The sequence below is a fragment of the Durotheca rogersii genome (genome assembly GCF_024521655.1).
Source record: "Durotheca rogersii strain YMJ 92031201 chromosome Unknown GGS23scaffold_10, whole genome shotgun sequence".
Lineage (NCBI taxonomy): Eukaryota > Fungi > Ascomycota > Sordariomycetes > Xylariales > Xylariaceae > Durotheca > Durotheca rogersii.
Window position 1 is genome coordinate 882894 of NW_026251241.1, and position 16647 is coordinate 899540.

The 16647-nt window shown below is 56.9% G+C and overlaps 4 protein-coding genes across 4 annotated transcripts; 2 read left to right on the forward strand and 2 right to left on the reverse strand.

Moving 5' to 3' along the window:
- Positions 1–82: 82 nt before the first annotated feature.
- GGS23DRAFT_568648 (uncharacterized protein) lies at positions 83–1984 on the reverse strand. Its single transcript, XM_051516411.1, has one exon. It carries the CDS (start codon positions 1303–1305, stop codon positions 166–168), a length of 1140 nt encoding a protein of 379 aa, XP_051371901.1. The 5' UTR covers positions 1306–1984; the 3' UTR covers positions 83–165.
- A 1665-nt stretch (positions 1985–3649) lies between these two features.
- On the forward strand, positions 3650–4448 carry GGS23DRAFT_57498 (tRNA-splicing endonuclease subunit Sen15). The gene has a single exon (XM_051516772.1). It carries the CDS (start codon positions 3995–3997, stop codon positions 4430–4432), a length of 438 nt encoding a protein of 145 aa, XP_051371902.1. The 5' UTR covers positions 3650–3994; the 3' UTR covers positions 4433–4448.
- GGS23DRAFT_568658 (putative alcohol dehydrogenase) lies at positions 3825–6368 on the reverse strand. Its single transcript, XM_051516412.1, has 7 exons — positions 6046–6368; positions 5865–5919; positions 5598–5744; positions 4952–5516; positions 4842–4870; positions 4677–4769; positions 3825–4575 (listed from the first exon to the last, which is right to left on the reverse strand). The coding sequence occupies exons 1-7, from the start codon at positions 6128–6130 to the stop codon at positions 4479–4481; spliced, it is 1071 nt and encodes a 356-aa protein (XP_051371903.1). The 5' UTR covers positions 6131–6368; the 3' UTR covers positions 3825–4478.
- An 8398-nt stretch (positions 6369–14766) lies between these two features.
- GGS23DRAFT_57962 (uncharacterized protein) lies at positions 14767–15683 on the forward strand. Its single transcript, XM_051517073.1, has one exon. It carries the CDS (start codon positions 14920–14922, stop codon positions 15382–15384), a length of 465 nt encoding a protein of 154 aa, XP_051371904.1. The 5' UTR covers positions 14767–14919; the 3' UTR covers positions 15385–15683.
- Positions 15684–16647: the final 964 nt, after the last annotated feature.

Genomic DNA, 16647 nt, shown 5'->3' on the forward strand with positions numbered 1-16647 from the left:
CATATATATGTACTTACATCGCTTTCGCTGGCAGCCGTGGTGGTAGAGGGACAGCATGGAGCTTGATTACATCGCGTCAGATGGGAAAATGTAGTTCAGTTCAGTGGTATAGTGATATGATGTAGGCATACTGTCTATGTATGAACCCTCCCGTTAACGCCGGGCCTAATCGCAAAACGCCTGTCTCTCGTTGTCGGTCCCGAGACCCGGCTTCTCGGCCTTGCCGAACCACTTCTTGCCCTTCTTCCTCCGGTCCTTCTCGGCCTCGAGGTCTTTGTCGTTGATATTATTATAATGGGTGATGCCCAGTTCCTTATCGTGTGCCAGCCGCTCTATGTCCCTCTTCGTCAGGGGGACGCCCTCGATAGCCTTGACGCGTTTGCCTTCGACGCCTGTCATGATGCCGGCGATGGCCCCGGCTATGCACGCGAGGCAGACGAAGAGGCCGGTGGACCAGCTCGGCCGGTCGTAGCGGTTCAGGCCCCACATGAACCCCGACAGGACGCACTGGAGGAAGGTGTTGGCTACGTTGAAGTACACGACGAAATCTAGTTTCCATAGCGTCGTGGGGGGCGCCCGGACGCCGGTCGGTGGCGGGTCGGATATAGCGCTGAGGGGATAGGGAACGGCATCGACGTGATAGCTTATGTTCGTCTCCTCGATGTTCTTGGGGCCGAGGTGTACGGGAAGCTGGTCGGAGCCGGCCAGACGCAACCAGCCCCTATGCACGCCCGCGAGCGTCCGTAACGCCTTCTGGTCCCTGCGGAGCCGGTACGCCAGCAGGAAGTACCAGTCGCGGAAGCGCCAGGGTGCCAGGCCAAACCCGGTTACGCAGAACAGCCCGTTCAGGATTTGCGACGTGGTCTCTATCCATATCCGTCGCGGCGAATCGATGTGGTCGCAGTCGAATATGCCGTCTACCCAGCACATGGCCGGCGCGGCATTGCACAGCAGGAGGAAGAGCATGCCGCCCCAGGCTATGATGTTGAGTGAGTAGATGACGAGGAAGAACCCGAAGCCCGTGTTGTAGAATTCCCAGAATGCAACCAGCCCCATCTGGACCTTCTCCTTGATGGGGTATTTCGGCGGGAAGTGGTAGCCATTGGGGTACTCGTGCATCCGAACATCGAGCGCGGCCGCATTGGAGCCGAGCGCAGCGCCCACTCCCTCCTGCGGTTGCAGCGGCGGGATCAGCGCGCGTTGATGAATAGAGGCGCTCGGCTCAGTTGCCGTCGAGACTGTCGTGGCTCGTTCAACACTGTCGTCTTGTCCATCTTTGGATGCCCTTGGCGAATCCGAGGTCATCTTCGGACTGTGGTTGTGCCTGCGTTCGAAATGGGTAGCTCAGGTGACCTCGAGTCGTGGAGCGGGCGTTGAGCGACGGAGACGGGATTCGGACAGCGATGGGGGCGGCAGTAGAACGAACGAGGGGGGGTTTATCAATGGTCGGCCGCGCGCGATGGAGGAGCGGCGCAAGGATAGCCGAGACGGTAGTGGCAATCGAGTAACTCGGGAGCGAGGCGGATGTTATTTGAACTATGACAGCAGATCTCGGGAGATCATATCGTACTCGGGTAGCGAAACAGGAAAAAGACAGACAGGGCCGAAGAACAAGGAGGCAGAGAGAGCGGCCAGAACGGGGGTCGATTTCGGAAACTAACGAGGTCGATTCGGTGGGAAACGCTGAATGATGACCAAAACAGGAACACGGCAGAATAGCGAGGCGTAGTACGAAGAGAAGAGGATGTACGACGTAGTGCGTGCATACGAATACTACCTCCCGTCTACACTCGCACTTTTTTTTCGTACAGAGCAGGGATAGACGTAGGTGGGATTCGACGGGCGCGGTCCCCTTGGCGCATAAGACAGACGAGAGAGAGGAGAGGAGGAGGAGAGAGAGTCAGGACCTTTTGAGTTGGTCAAGACTTGGAGGTTCGGACCGGGTCCACCTATTCTAGAGTCGGGTACGAAAATATACCTGCCTACAGTATAATACCGGCCTACACCTGCCTACAAACAGATACCTACCTGGTAGGGTAGGTATAATTTACATATACTCACTTGTTGTCTACCTACCTAGGTATCTAGGAGCCCATCATTCTATAATCCAGCGTTTGCCTTGGCATGTGCGCCCTTTAGGTTGGATTGGATCACACCGAGAGACCAGATCATATACCTTGCTTACCTACCTAAGTTACCTAAGGCAAGGGTCAAAGCAGATATAAAGGACAGAAGGTAAGATATAGCACCTAACTGCATACACAGGAGGCAGATGTCAAAGTTGCACCAAGGTAAAGGCCGTAACGTCGAGAGTCAGTAAGATGAAGTGAGGCCCATCGACGGGGCTAGACTTTTACACCCACGATAGCGGCCCCGTGCCACCCAGAGAGCGAAAGCGAGAGCGAAGGGAGCGAACCGCGGGAACCCTCAAGCGCAAATCGCAAATTGCACACGCACACGCGGTGTGGGATGCTGGTTGCGGCCAATTGCGTGCGTCATCGGGCACACCTACGCGCGGGGGGCGGATGGACTTTTGCTGACGACGACGATGCGTCGTCGAGAGAGGCCCTACTGCGCACCTAAGAGCGCATACACGCCTCTAGATTCCGTACTGCATACGCTACCGCTCCGCCCGCGTCCTAGCCAAAAGGGCGAGGGAAGAGGGGGAGCAGGGAAGAAGAGACAGGCCTTGCGCCACCCACGTCGCTGTGATGATGGATGTTGCTATTGGTGTCGACATCCACGACTACGGGTCGGTACCTAGGTAGGTATGCAGCACGCCCTGCGCCGACGTGATTCGCGTTTCAAACAACCACCCCTCCCCGCCTCCCAAACCGTGCAAATCGGATACGGTAGACACATATCGAGGCCTACCTCTCTATGTAATATGTGCCAATAGGCTTGGGGTAGCATGCGCCGGTGGGTGGCACTTGGTGCTGCCACGTGCCACGCAACGCAAGTTCGGCCGCCTCAAGAACACTCGGTCGGCCCTCTCTACTAGGTACGTGTCGAAAGCATCGAGAAGGCGATTCCCGACACCCTGAGCACACACACGCCCACCCCATCGTAGCCACCTACATACCTAGGTAACCTGTTACCGACCCAGGCGGGTTAGCAAGTGGTGATGAGGTGTGATGGAGGTCTGTGATGTTAGGCCCTAACCTCCCTACGTAGGTAGTCAACCAACCCACTTACATACCTACCTACCTACCTAGGTCCGCACGTCGGCAGGCCTATACGCACCCAGGGTGTCCGTATCCGCGACCGCGGAAGCCGGTCCCAACCCGGCGGGCTGTGATGTCATCTAGTAAACCTCACATCGAATGCAGGTCCGACGAGGCGAAAGGGACACCGGCCTACCGATCTACGTAGCCAATCTATCTATGCGTATCGCCACATTACTACCCAAGCGGGATGGGTGGTGGAGAAGCGACACGGAGCTGGTCACGCAACCACATAGGCAGGTAATACACCTGAGGTCTGATGAGCAGCTGTGTCTAACGCTTTCATTTATGGAGATATATGAGTCGCACGTAGTAGCTATCGAGGCAGCGATCTAGACACCAGTTAATCTAGCAGTCGTCCGGGCTAGATAATGGTTAAATTACCGTGGGTTACCTAGGTAGGTGGCTTGAAGAGGGGCGATAGATTGAACGAAGCTACACTACCTACCTCCAGGAATGCCTACCTGCCCATTACACAAAATGCACATGCAATTGAGGGACAGGTATCGAATTAACGAGGCCACCCCGGAACTGCCCCGGAACTGCCCCAGCACACCGCCCTAGGTCGTCCAAGGCTTTACCTAATCCAGCGTTTGTTTTCTAGTCTTCGGGCTCGACGTTGCCAGCAGGGTCCTCGGCCAGGTTTCTCCGTATCGAAAAAAAGACAACCACGACAACAACAACAACCCCATCGTAGCACCCGTCTATTCATTTGTGCAAGCAAGACATTCGCAATCTCGACGACGACAGTTACCGCGGCGCGACCTACCATGGCTGAGACGAGCGGCCAGGTCGAGCAGCTGGCCGCATCCGTGCTCGACAATCTCCGGCGCCAGCACGATTGGACCGAGCTGCAGATCCTGACTCACTCTCCGGTCGACAACTCGCCCCTCCCGAGACCTCTCATCTCGGGCCTGCCCCCGCGCCGCCTCTACCTGCACCCGGACGACCAGATCGAGATGCTCAAGGCCTACCCGGGCCCAGAGGGCCGCATCCCGGAGACCCCCGCCGTCGAATGGGTCCTGCCTACGCACCTAGCCGAGGAGTGGACGCTCAGGGCGTTTGCAAGCGTCTTCGATTCCATGCCGCCGCCGGCCGAGACCGCCCCGGGCCGCGTCAAGAGGCTGCTACTGGCTACCGTACACGCCGACTCTACTGTCGTCTACTACTTCATGCACGACGGCATCGTCAAGCCCCGGCAGAACTGAGCGCCCGATCTCCCTACCGCGGCGACACGGTGCTACCCGCGCCCCGTCATGGCGTGAAGATCACCTTCTGCACCTGCATCTTGTCGAACAGGTCGTATCCCGACACCGCCATCGAGAGGGGCATGATCTTCTCGAACATGAAGCTGCGCAGAGCCCGAGGTTAGCTGCCGTCGACCGACGGGTGCGCGCATGCGGCTGGCCCGAGAATGACGTGGGTGGCGCTCCGACGACGAAGCCAACTTACCTGAAGCGATGCTGGTTCTTGGCTAGGACCTTGAGCGCGTCGGGAAATATCGCACGGACGGGACATCGCCCCATCTGCAGTCGTATGTTTTTGCTATTGCACGCACGGTCAGTCAGTCGGGGGGGGGCTGGGCTTCGTCGCACGGTATCAGGCGGGTCGACGAACCTATACCCGTCGTTGCCATCGAACGGGATCTGGGAGCAGAGAGTCAGCGACGTCAGATCCACTACCATCTATACAGCTGCGCACGCCCCCCAGTGTCGCCCCCGCCTCACCTCGGCATTGTGCACCCCGATGCTGCTGATAAAGCCGAACGGCCTCAGGACGTCGTAGGCGGTGCGCAGCGCGGGGCTCAGGCCGACGACCTCGACGACGACGTCGGCGCCGCGGCCGTCGGTGACCTCTCGGATACGGCGGATCACGGCGTCGCGGTCCTTGGCGAAGTTGAGGGGCTCGGCGCCGAGGCCCCTGGCCAGCTCGAGGCGGCTCTCGACGCTGTCGACGGCGAAGAGGTGGCGCGGGCGGTACTCGAGGGCGGAGACGATGGCGCACAGGCCGACGGGCCCGCAGCCGACGACGACGGCGACGGCGTCGGTCGGGTCCTGGGCGGCGCCGAGGGCGGCGAAGGCGTTGCGCGCGCCGAAGTAGCCGGTCGGGAAGATGTCGGCCATGAGCACGAGCGCGCGGTCGTCGATCTCGGCCGGCGCGCGCACGACGGTGCCGTCGGCGAACGGCACCCGCACGTACTCGGCCTGCGCGCCGTCGAGCTTCTCGGACCCGAAGAGCAGGCTGTGCACGCAACGCGAGGTGTAGCCGTTCTTGCAGTAGAAGCAGTCCATGCTTCGGGGGGGGGAGAAGGGGGGAGGGGACGCGTTAACAGGCTACTGCGCAGGGCGGTGATGCAGGCGCGGGTGTGCCCACCAGGAAGTCGTGAAGGGGGACACGACCTTGTCCCCGATCTCGACGGTCTTGACGGCGGCGCCGGCGGCGACGACGGCGCCGGTGAACTCGTGGCCCATGACGAAGCCGGTGCCCGAGGGCTGGTGGCCGCGGAAGACGTGGAGCTCCCTACGTAGGCCGAGGAGCGGAGGGATCAGAAGCTGGAACAGCACGGCCTAGGCCGTCTACGTAACTACGTAGATGCCAGGGGGCAAGGGGGAAGGGGGGGGAGGGCAGCATGGTACGCACGATCCGCAGAGAGCTGTCGCGTTGACCTTGACTATGACGTCGCCGTCATGTTGTACTATACGGCGATGTCAGACGCCGTCGAGTCGCGTCGGATTTCCCGTTGCGGCAAGGGTCGGGGAGGAAGGGGGGGAGCTGAGAAACGGGGGAAAGGGGGGAGGGGGCCAGCTGGAAATGCATTCACTTTTCGGTACAGGCCTCTGCTGCAGCGAGACCTTGCGCGGGCCCTCGAACACGACGGCGTTCATGGTGAGCGGAAGCGGGTCCATGGCGGGCGGGCGACGGGTCGTACGATGGCCAATGAAGATGGGGGAAGGGGGAGGGGTTACGCAAATAAATAAATAAATATAAATAAATACAGCGATAGTTGACTATCTATCCAATTCGCACCCGACTTTGGCTCTGCGGCGGCCCCGTGTCGATGTGTGGTGGTGGTGATGGGTGTGTGTGTGTGTGTGTGTGTGCCTTCGGCTTCCTCGTCCTCCTCCCGCCTGCCCCCTCTTCACTAGGTAGCAAAAAAAAAAACCTTGGGCGTCTACACCGTCCGGTCCGGCGCGCTCGCCTCCGGTCGAGACTGACGACACTCGCCTGTCATGCGTACGGCCCGCGGCATCTGCTGCCTTAGGTAAGTGAGAGAGGTACCTGGGTTAGGGGATGGATAGGCTAGGCAGGTTAGGTAGCTTATCGCGTTATCGCTATCTCGGTGCGCGTATAACAGCCCATCGCCGTGCTATAATAGGGAGACTGGTCAGGTACCTAGCGTACCTAACGTGGTCCAGCACGCGGCCCAAGTCCTGCGACTTGGGATGCGGGGGATGTGTGTCGAGGTGGGGTGGGAACGCACTGCGCTGCTACCCAAGGCAGGTCCTGATCTCTGTCTCTGTCTCTCTCTCTCTCTCTCTCTGTGTGTGTGTCTCTCTCTCTCGCCTTTCTCCTCTCTCTGCGCCTTGTGCCGATCTTACTCCGCTTCCTCTGCTGATGCTGATGTATTAATTAATTAATATGTCCATTATTACTACAGCACTCTGTCTCCCTCTCCCTCCCCAGCTGGGGGCTGGTGTGAAAAAATGGGATGAAAGAGAAAAAAAAACAGGGAAGCAAGCCTCGATAGGATTCGACGAGGCGGAACCCCGTACCTGGATTGGATCGGATCTCAGACCGCGCCGTTGCGAAGCCCGTGTTTGATGTACATGTGCTGCTGAGTGCGATGGTAGGACTAACATCCAATCCAACACCTTATACGTTAGGCGTAACGCAGGCCCGGCCTGTCTTAATGACTGCCATGGAGGTACATGCGCATCCATGCCCCCGGGCGTGTCACGCCAGTTAGCTTCGAGTCAGCACCTACGGCGCACAGCTTATGTGCGATGGATGTCCAGCTTAACTGTGTCTTCTGGCTCGGGGTGAAGTAGCGCAAGGGGTGGATAGCGATGCAGGCTGTACGTGGGAGAATGCCGAATACCGCCCTTCCCCTTCCCCTTCCTTTGCTTTCCTTCTTTCTCGTGTGTAAGGGGCATCCATCCTTCCCATCCGCCAACTTGTGTGTACGTTTGCGCTTACGCCGGCAAGTTAATACAGCGAGGTCCCCGCGAGAAAAGCGAGTTCAACAAGCCCAGCGTAGTACCTAGGTGCTCGGTCGATCTCCTCGAGCTCCTCGATCTCCTCATCGTTCACACGTACCTACATATTTCATATATAATAGGTATATAGAATACATGCATGTGTGTAGACGTGTGCGCGTGAGCCCACAGGCGGTATGTGAAGGATGCATTTCCGTCAGGCGGATACGTTACAATTCGTCGTCGGGAGGCCCTGTCCTGAGCCCCTTGGTGGGATCACCTCTCGCAGGCGCTATCTACATTATATTGGGCCCTGGAATGGATGCCACCCGGGCCGGTGGCTACCTGAGATGTCGCATACGGACCTGGGCGGCGGGCTCTTCACCTGTTAACACATAGCTTGGCTGACACCGCTTTGGACCTTATCGTATACGTAGGTTATGCAGATTGGGTCAGTCGGGCAGCCTGACTCTTATTGCCGCTGACGTTGCTTAGTCTCACGCAGGCGTAGAAGGAGATCCCGACAAAAGAAAAACGATGCAAGCAAGGAGTCTAGCCTGTCCCGATCTGCTGTCGTATCTCAACCCACATCTTTGCACTTTGCTACCGCCCGCGAGGACGGGAGTAGGTCTAAGCGATCGCAAGCAGAGGGGTAGCCGGGGGGGGGTCAATTCCGATACGTTGCGGCCGCTGCGCCGTCATCATCTGTGCCTGTATGCGTAGGTGACGGTGTTAGGAAGCTGTGTATTCCATGTACGCTCAGGCGCGGCGTCGCCTATCTAGAGCGAGGCCGACCTGCCTACGGCGATCAGGGCACATGAGGAGCAGCACGCCGGCACGCGCGCAACCCGGGGGCTGGCCGCTCACTCACTCCGGCCTACGCACGCACGTAGGCATAGCATATGCGGCGTGATGATATAGATATAACATCACAGCCGAGCGGCCAGCCGGGGAGGGCGCAGAGCCTAGCCTGGGGAGAGAGCCACAAGGACGAATTTCGTTGCGTACGAGAGGTCGAGGGAGAGGTCGAGGGAGAGACAGAGGGAGAGGGGAGAGAAATGTGTTGTCATCTCTTTGGTGGTGCGATACTGGGGAGGGGGATGGAATGCTGCAAGCAATCGGCCTCCACGTGTAAAAGACGGTGTAATCTATCACAGTCGCGCCTTTCCCGATGGGATAGGTGATAGGAGATCGTCGACAGAGGCCGATTCCACCCCCCTCCCGCTCCCGCTCCCTTTTCTGTCTAGGTTACCGAGGTTACCTTGGCCATAGGCATCAGAAAAAGGATGGAGCTGCTGCCCTCGTCTGCCCCGGTTCTAGATACCAGTTCTAGATCCCCCCCCCCCCCACCAAGGGCTGCCACGAAACCAGGGTCTCTCTGTCTCTTCTCCTCCCGGGGCGGGGGGGGGGGGGGGGCAAATCGCGGCTGTCGAAGGCGAGCCTCGCTAGGCCCGCGCCATTTGTCAGGTGGTTTGTCTATTCTCGAGGGATAGGCAAGCGAAGACAGGGTATTTATCGGCTTGTTAACGTAGGTCACTACGCCACCGGCTAGAGGGTTAGGCTCGACGTTGCACGTCGTCTGTTGGTGCAACCCTTCTGTCCCCAACCTCATTGGACGTGTGCTAGTAAAGTGCGGCTCGTAGGAGGCTCAGAAGAATGTGGCCCCCCCCTGGATGCAGGTCACCCGAAGCGGCTCAATGAAAGAAAGCTGCCAGCAATCTGAAGCCGGGCAACCCCCCACGTGTAAGATGGGCGCTCCCAACGTCCGGGGGCATCGACGGGAACTAAGGGAGTAAGATTAGGGGATGCTGGTGATGACAGCTGGTAGGCGTAACTAGCAGCAGTAACTTACCAGTCACAACGATAGTAGTACCTAGTGGTGGTGATAGTGGTGATGATGGTGATGATGACGATGGTGGTGGTGGTATGTTGGTATGTTAGTGCTGTAATACAAACGCACATGAATCATGACGGCAGGGGACTCGGGAGCGATCTCAGGTAGCCGAGGCGACGCTGGTCGTTTGTTTTCAGAAACATGATGCGAGGGGACCAATCGTGAAGATCGTAAAGGCTTACACTGCATCCTCTTGGTGTGCTGAGCCGCACCGACAAGCCGGACACCGCCTCCCTGGTTGCGTGTACAGAGACGAAGGTATGTGCACTCACATCACACACACACACACACACTCTCTCTCTCTCTCTCTCGCTCTCTCTCTCTCTCGGTCTTCCTCGGTCTCGGTCTCTCTCGGCCCCTTAGTTCCTCTCTCCTAGTCTCTCCGTCTCTCTGCGTGTCGCCCTCCCTATCCCTCTCGTATCGCATATATACGTCGAGTTCGTTTTACTTGGCAGATTAGGCAGGAATAAGCTGGGAACTGTTGCTTGTCCGTGACCTCTGGTTTACAGCCCAGAAGAAGTGCTCGTTCAACCTAACGGAGAAAGACGATGATACCTACGTAGGTCTGCCCCGGGAAGGGAAGTATGGGATGCCGGTGTCTTTTTTTTCTCCCCATTCGTAAGGGGGATGCGCTCGTAGCGCAATCGGCTGTATCCCAATGGATCAACATGATAATGAAGGAGTGGATGGGATGGACTGCCCTGCCGCGGACGCCGGGGAAAAAATGCAAATGCAAAATTATCTTTTCTTTCTTTCTCTCTGTGATGGGGTAAAGTGCAGGCCGTAGGCTTGATAGGCTTCCGGTCCAGCCAGTCAGGCTAGTCATGAGATGCCATTGCATACAGGATGAGCGCGATCGATCATCATCTTGCCTGACGGGCCTAGGCCGGGTGATGTGACGGCCGGGCATTGGAGAAGGGGGAGCAGGAGGAATCCCACTCTCCCACTCGAGGCGGCAGATTTGCAGGAGAATTACTAAGGCGACTTGGGATAGTTGGGTAGATTTGCATCCCAACCCGCTCCAGAGGCGTGATCTCAATGTGTTAGTCTAAGCCGGTATCCCATGCTAGTGCGTGAGTAGACGTATGTATGCGTCGACGTAGGCTGGTCGTCGGGAGATCCCAGCATCGCCAACGTCCGTCGGCGTTCCGTACCTAACGAGATCCACGATCCGCCCTCGACGGGTCAATGCCGCGATTTGTCATTCGCCAGCGAATATGAACATCTGGGGTCTCATAATTCCCAGGAATTCCCTCATGTGGCAGATAGAGAGGCAATGTGAAACAAAAAGGATGGGACTTTACGAGGGCTCATTATTAACAGTCATATAAAGCCGTTCATGCACTTGGCTAAGTACCTGGCTTCTAGTAGGTTAGGTACCTAAGGCTAGAGATAGGAGGTTACCTAAGGTACCTGTTTTCCGCTGCGGGATAGGATAGCTTACGTTAGGATGCTGGGCACCTCCTCTAAGAAGTACCTCCCCTACTACGGGTCACTGAGGTTACCTACCTCCCGCAATCTAATACCTTTAGATGTTACCTCTAGGTAGAGGTAGGTGTTGGAGGTACCCAAGCAGGTTAGATATACCCAGGTAGGACCTATCTCTATATAGGATACCTAATGCATTTGTATACTTCCTATCTGCATGCGCTTCTTGCTATACGGGCAGCTTTTATGCGCTTTCACGTACCTACCCCAAGGTACATAACATATGATACCGTGGTAGGTATCCGAATGAGGTATATGCGGGTCCAGTATTGAGGTACGTACCTGACGCGAGAAGACGCGAAATTTCCCAGCCAGTCCTACTTAATTGGATAGCGGTATATGGAGGCGGCGACTGGAGGGAGGGGACGGGGTCGTGGAGCCGGAGAAATCGTGGACTCATCTGCCCTTCTCCAACTCCCCCCCTCTCCTCTCCACCAAGTAATCAATCTCTCCGACTCTTTCTCACTCATCATGCAGTAGGCAGCACCTCTCGCTCTCGCTCTGTGTGTGTGTGTGCCCCCCCCCCCTCCCTCTTTCGCTCGCGTCTTCTCTTGGGAACACTCTAAATATATGTAGATAACCTTGTCATCTCATCAACTCACTCGCCCCTCTGCACCTTATAGGCTATCCCGCCCCCTCCCTATCCGGACGGGCCGCGGACTATTTTTCACCGTCGAATGTCCTATGGGCCATGGGTACGACCTTTCCTTGGCTCGTTGGGTGTAGTCCATCATACATACCTACATATATACGTACATACAATACACCTAACCAATGTAATATGTATGTGTGCCCGGGATTGCGGCCCACACGGCATCGCAGGTTGAAGAGGACCCCAGTCGAGCCGAGCGAGCGAGCGGGCGAACCAAGATTGGGGAGGCGGCAGGCGTGGTGAGGCCATGACGAGGTTCCCTTCTCCCTCGCGTACGCACTTTTTCGGGCACGTCGTCCAAATCTTCTAAGAGGCCTCCCAAGCGTCCCCACCGGAACAAGACCAGTCCCTGTCAACTCTTTCCTCTTTCCGCTATGAGCGACCGGGGGGTTCACAGCCCAAGATTCACAAGTGACGCATAATGGTCGACCGAGTCGACGTTTAATAAACTTGCGGTCTCGGTGGAATTTGTCAGGGCCAGGCTCCCTTTTGGTTGGCAGAGATGCAGGAGAGGTGCAACTGTGCCTAACCAGCTCCTGTTATGAGTTTCGAGAATCCGGATAAGAGCAGAGTCGAGAGTCAAGAGGGGAGAGGACGCGTGGGAAGAGAAGAGAGCACGAGAGGCCAGGCGAGAGAAGCCTGGCTACGTGAGGTGACTAATGAGACATGAGAGACGAGACACATATACCCTTCTGTGTTCTGTAGGTAGGTATCCCCTCCCCCCCCCCATGCAGGCTCCGTCGGGTTTGCGGTAAGCGGCTGCAGATGCGGCTGTATCATCATCATGCGATATTAGATTTTCGAGTCCACGTCACAACCTGAAAGGCCAGACCTTGTTCCATGCCTCCATGCGTCCGTCCTAAGTGGCTTTTATCCTTCTTCCTCTTTCCCTGAAGTGCTACCGATCTGTGGGATTCCACATTTTTCTTTCCTCTCGGGCTCGGGCGATATGCCATAACTACCTTCTCGCTTTGTTTGTTATTGGCGATATGCGGCCTTTAAACATCTGCCCCGTATCGCTGATGGATCCCTCGGAAACGGAGTGAGGATGTTTCTCCCTCTCAATTTAGTCTTTCTACCTCCCCCTTTTTCCCCTACTAGTATTCTCGTATCTATGCAAATTCGCCAAGATTGCTTAGGCCCGGGAAGCTGAAGGGAACCGCGTCGGCACATTTGGGGCTGAATACTTATTTCATATGGCCTGCTGGATTCAGTTACGCCGCTTTCTTTTTTTCCCTTTTTTGCGCCACGCAAGCCGTGGATACACATGTAAAGCGGCTCGCCCCCCTTCTCCACCCCCAATGGAATTCTCAACATACTGGGATTCGCTCGCTTTTCGCACATGTATACGTGGGCGGGTTAAGACGTAGTCAAGGGGCGGAACGCCGCACGACTGATACTACAACCCCCAAATGTGAATCGTCCTAGATATCCGGGAGAGAGTAGACGAGCGTAAGAGTGTAGCTGAGTAACCAACTATGATGGGGAGAAGGCTACTGCTCACTCAGCTGCCTGTAGAACGTACGTAGTATGGTTATCGCCTGTTCCTCTCTCTCCCTAGCTGTCCCTTTCTGCCTCTCCCAAACTTACTCACATACTCTCTCTCTCTCTCTCTCTCTCTCTACCTCTCGCCTGCGATTTTCCCTCTCCCGGCTATAGACGTGACATTCCGGCCTATACCAACCCCCCTATCACGCCTCGCTGAGGAAAAAAAAGGCCCCTCGCTCAGCAACTGTCATGTGGACGTCGTGTATTCAATGACGTCCGAATAAACGACATTGGACCGTTTGAGACCACCTCGCCAGGGTCGCCGCATTCTTCCAATACCACGACATCACTCGCTCCCCTAGGCAATCTCCTGCATGACTGGTGGCAGCTCCCAGTTAGCCGTTCGATCATCCTTATCCCCGCAAAAAGCCGGACGAGATATCGCATCTGACGCATACGCATACCGTCACATCCCACACCTAGGGCACTCATACCCTACCCCAGCGGACGGGTCCTCTCTGCTCGATTTTCTGGCTCGGAGACACATCCTTCATCGCCGGTTTTGCGTCGTCTTACACATACATACACACGGGTTCGTATCCGTACGAGGGGTAGCGTCGCAAACCGGGCAGGGCAGAGAGCGCGAGCGATTTGCAAAAGCAGGACCAGTTGCGAGTCGTGTGGAGAAAACAGGGCAGCAACGGGAACGCAGTGCTGGACTGGTGGACGGCTGCAAAGTGCATAATTGCATTGCATCCATTACACCCATTTGCCTCCATTTGCGCCCGCTGCTGGGCGGTTAGTTGCCGCGCTTGCGGTGGGGGAAGAGAAGAAGAAAAAGAAAAGAGTAGGATCGTAATCTGGGGGGGTGGAGGGATTGTCGAAAAGAGGGGGGGCAACTGAATGAGGCTTCAATTGCTAAACAATCCACCACCACTACAATCCACACCCGCCTACCGCAGTCCGCGCCCGCCGCACGCACGTACCGACCAGGGGGGGGCTCGACAGAAAGAAAAGAGAGTATACATACCCGCCCTCACTTGCACACACACACACACACACGCACAACACACGCACACATATATATTATACAGAACCTGAAGTACGGGCGGGTTCATTAAGAGGTTACGCCTGCCTACGACGCACGCTATCTGATCCGTTAGGTAAGGTAGATCTCTGGGTGTTGGGTACGAGCCGGAGACAACCCTACTCATACACGTACCTAAGGTAGACGCAAATCATCGAGGCCCGTTTTCAGAGGACGCAGATACGGGTGTACTTCCTAATTCACCACCGTCCGGCATTGGGGCCTTTGCTTCCAGAAGTCAGAGGTACGTACGACACGCGCTTCATACCTCCCTACCTATCTACCCGCCTACATACCCTTTCGTTGTTCTCAACGCTGCCGCCATCTACCACCAGCCCTGGCATGCGTCATATACATTAGCACACGCGCAGGTATAGAGCATATCTGTACCCGAGATACATCCCGTGCAAGGCACACATACACGCTCAGCGAAGCACACCTCCGGCATCCAGTGCAGGCCTACCGCCTGCCCCCCCGGTGCCTCCGCCGAAGTCAGTCCAGGGAGAGATGTAGGGAGCAAGCATTCCCCCCCCCCCTCCCCCCAGCATATACCGTACCTAGCCTCGGGTACACGCCCAAACTTCAAACCTCCAGCCTAGTGGGCCCGGAAGCGCACCTAGTGGACGCGCCTCCACACATTGTATACCTGGGTACATGCTCGCGGCACATACACGAGGGATGCTATGATGTAGTGGGTAGGAGATAGTTAGGTAGGATGCAGCCAGGACGCCCCCCCCCCCACCAAGCCACCGCTGGAGCCCGTCTCGTCTTAGCCCGAATCTCTTTCCTGGACCATCCACTCGCAGCCGCATTCTTCGCCGCACGCCTCCTCTCCCCCTTCTTGGTCCTTCAACCTCCCGCTGCCATCGGTGGAACCACCCCCAGACTTGATGCCTCGACTGGGCCGCGCAGAGAGAGCGAGCGAATCCCTGAAATGGCCTGCTACCACGCATGATAACGTGTGTATGTGCCATGCATACATACGTACAGACAAGCGTACAGACAGACGGACAGACATCGATGGCTACAGACGGCCACTACACACACACACACTCACTCTGTCTCCCCCCCCCCCCCCAATCTCTCTTTTCTCTCTGTGGTGTGTATGTCTCGTCTCCCCTCGTCTCGCTCTCGCTCTCCCTCTTTCTCTGTCTCTGTCTCTCGCCCGTATACACAAATGTGCATACCCACCCCACAAACACACGCACACGTCTCTAGGTAGGCACTGTCGCTGGCCTCCCTACCCGACCTGCTGCTGCGTACGTGCGTGCTCACGCCAATCCGCGCATATACGCATAACCCAGGGCACGCATAACCTACCGCTACGGGGTTGGGCACCTCTTTATGCCCTCTAGTTGTACGCATAACCGCGCGAGTCGATAGCCACGCTACGCACGAGTACGCGCTTGCCCACGCACGGCACGTCCGTGTTCGATGTGTATACACACATCCCGCCTCCATCTGTTGTCGTCCATCCCTCTCCGACGTGCCTTGTCCTCCGCCTCCCCTCCTCGCCACGGCCAAACAACCCTTCTTTTTTCGTCTCGTCCCAATATCCTGGTTCTAGCCCCCCCGTCCTCCGCCGTGCTCGATTGTTGTCATTAGCTCGTACATATTGGTGCTAGTTAACTCTGATGCTACCTCTCTTCCTACTACGAGAGCAACCACTGCTACGGCACTACTGCTGCTGCTAGCGCTGCTGCTGCTAGTGCTGCCGCTACTACCACTGCTATAACTACTACACTGCTGCCACTGCTGTTACCGCCGCCGCTGCTACCCCTCGCCTCCCCGTCCCAGAACAGACATGACGGAAGGGAGATTTCTCGTTCTGACTTGACATTGATCTCCTAACAGGATTCTTCTCTGGAGAGCCGACCCCTGTAAGCCCGACCAGGCAGGAAAGCTTATAACCCCGGTCGTATTAAATGCGGGTTTTATCTTCGGACCTGCCTATCACGCGCAATCTGGAATTCGACTGATCGGATCCCATCGAGTTACCAGCCCCAAGCCCCAGGACACCACCACCACCTCCCACACCCCTACTACGGCTTGGTGTCCCGTCGAGCAAGCCCCCAATCCTGCGACGGGGAGAGAATAAGAGACGAAGGAGGAGGAGGAGAAGAAGAAGAAGAAGAAGAAGAAAAAGGAAACACCGCGGGAAGAAAGGGACCAGGGACAAAGAGGAACAGAGGCGGCTCCGCAGCATAATCCTCGCCCCCCCGCCTTACATTCCCTCTTATTTGCGCCAGACCGCGCCGCACCCTACCTGCCCTGCCCTGCCCTGCCCTGCCCTACAGGCCGTTATTGCGACCATCGCCGCCACCACCACCACATCAAACCAGAGCTGCTAATACCGCGCCGTACCAATAGGCCTTGACACCAATACCTACATACCTACCTACGCACATACATACACCCCCCTCCTCCCCGGTCTCCCACCCCCGACAAAGATACCTAACTACCTCTACCTGCCCGCTACCCAGGAATAAGGCCAACTCTTCGACGGTCACGAGGTGCCTTAGCGACGGCTTCGAAACCCAGTATACAAGCTAGCCTCCGGGGTTCCCATCCCCCCCCCCCTCCCCTCCCCTCTTACCAGGGAGACAAGATTTACTTGC

Bases quoted from the DNA above. Each gene is read 5' to 3' on its own strand.
- GGS23DRAFT_568648 (XM_051516411.1), bottom strand. From the start codon at position 1,305: ATGACCTCGGATTCGCCAAGGGCATCCAAAGATGGACAAGACGACAGT.
- GGS23DRAFT_57498 (XM_051516772.1), top strand. From the start codon at position 3,995: ATGGCTGAGACGAGCGGCCAGGTCGAGCAGCTGGCCGCATCCGTGCTC.
- GGS23DRAFT_568658 (XM_051516412.1), bottom strand. From the start codon at position 6,130: ATGGACCCGCTTCCGCTCACCATGAACGCCGTCGTGTTCGAGGGCCCG. The intron at 5,745-5,864 runs GTGCGTACCATG...CGGCCTACGTAG, and splicing joins GCGACAGCTCTCTGCGGATC to GGAGCTCCACGTCTTCCGCG. The intron at 5,517-5,597 runs GTGGGCACACCC...CCCCCCCCGAAG, and splicing joins TCCCCCTTCACGACTTCCTG to CATGGACTGCTTCTACTGCA.
- GGS23DRAFT_57962 (XM_051517073.1), top strand. From the start codon at position 14,920: ATGCCTCGACTGGGCCGCGCAGAGAGAGCGAGCGAATCCCTGAAATGG.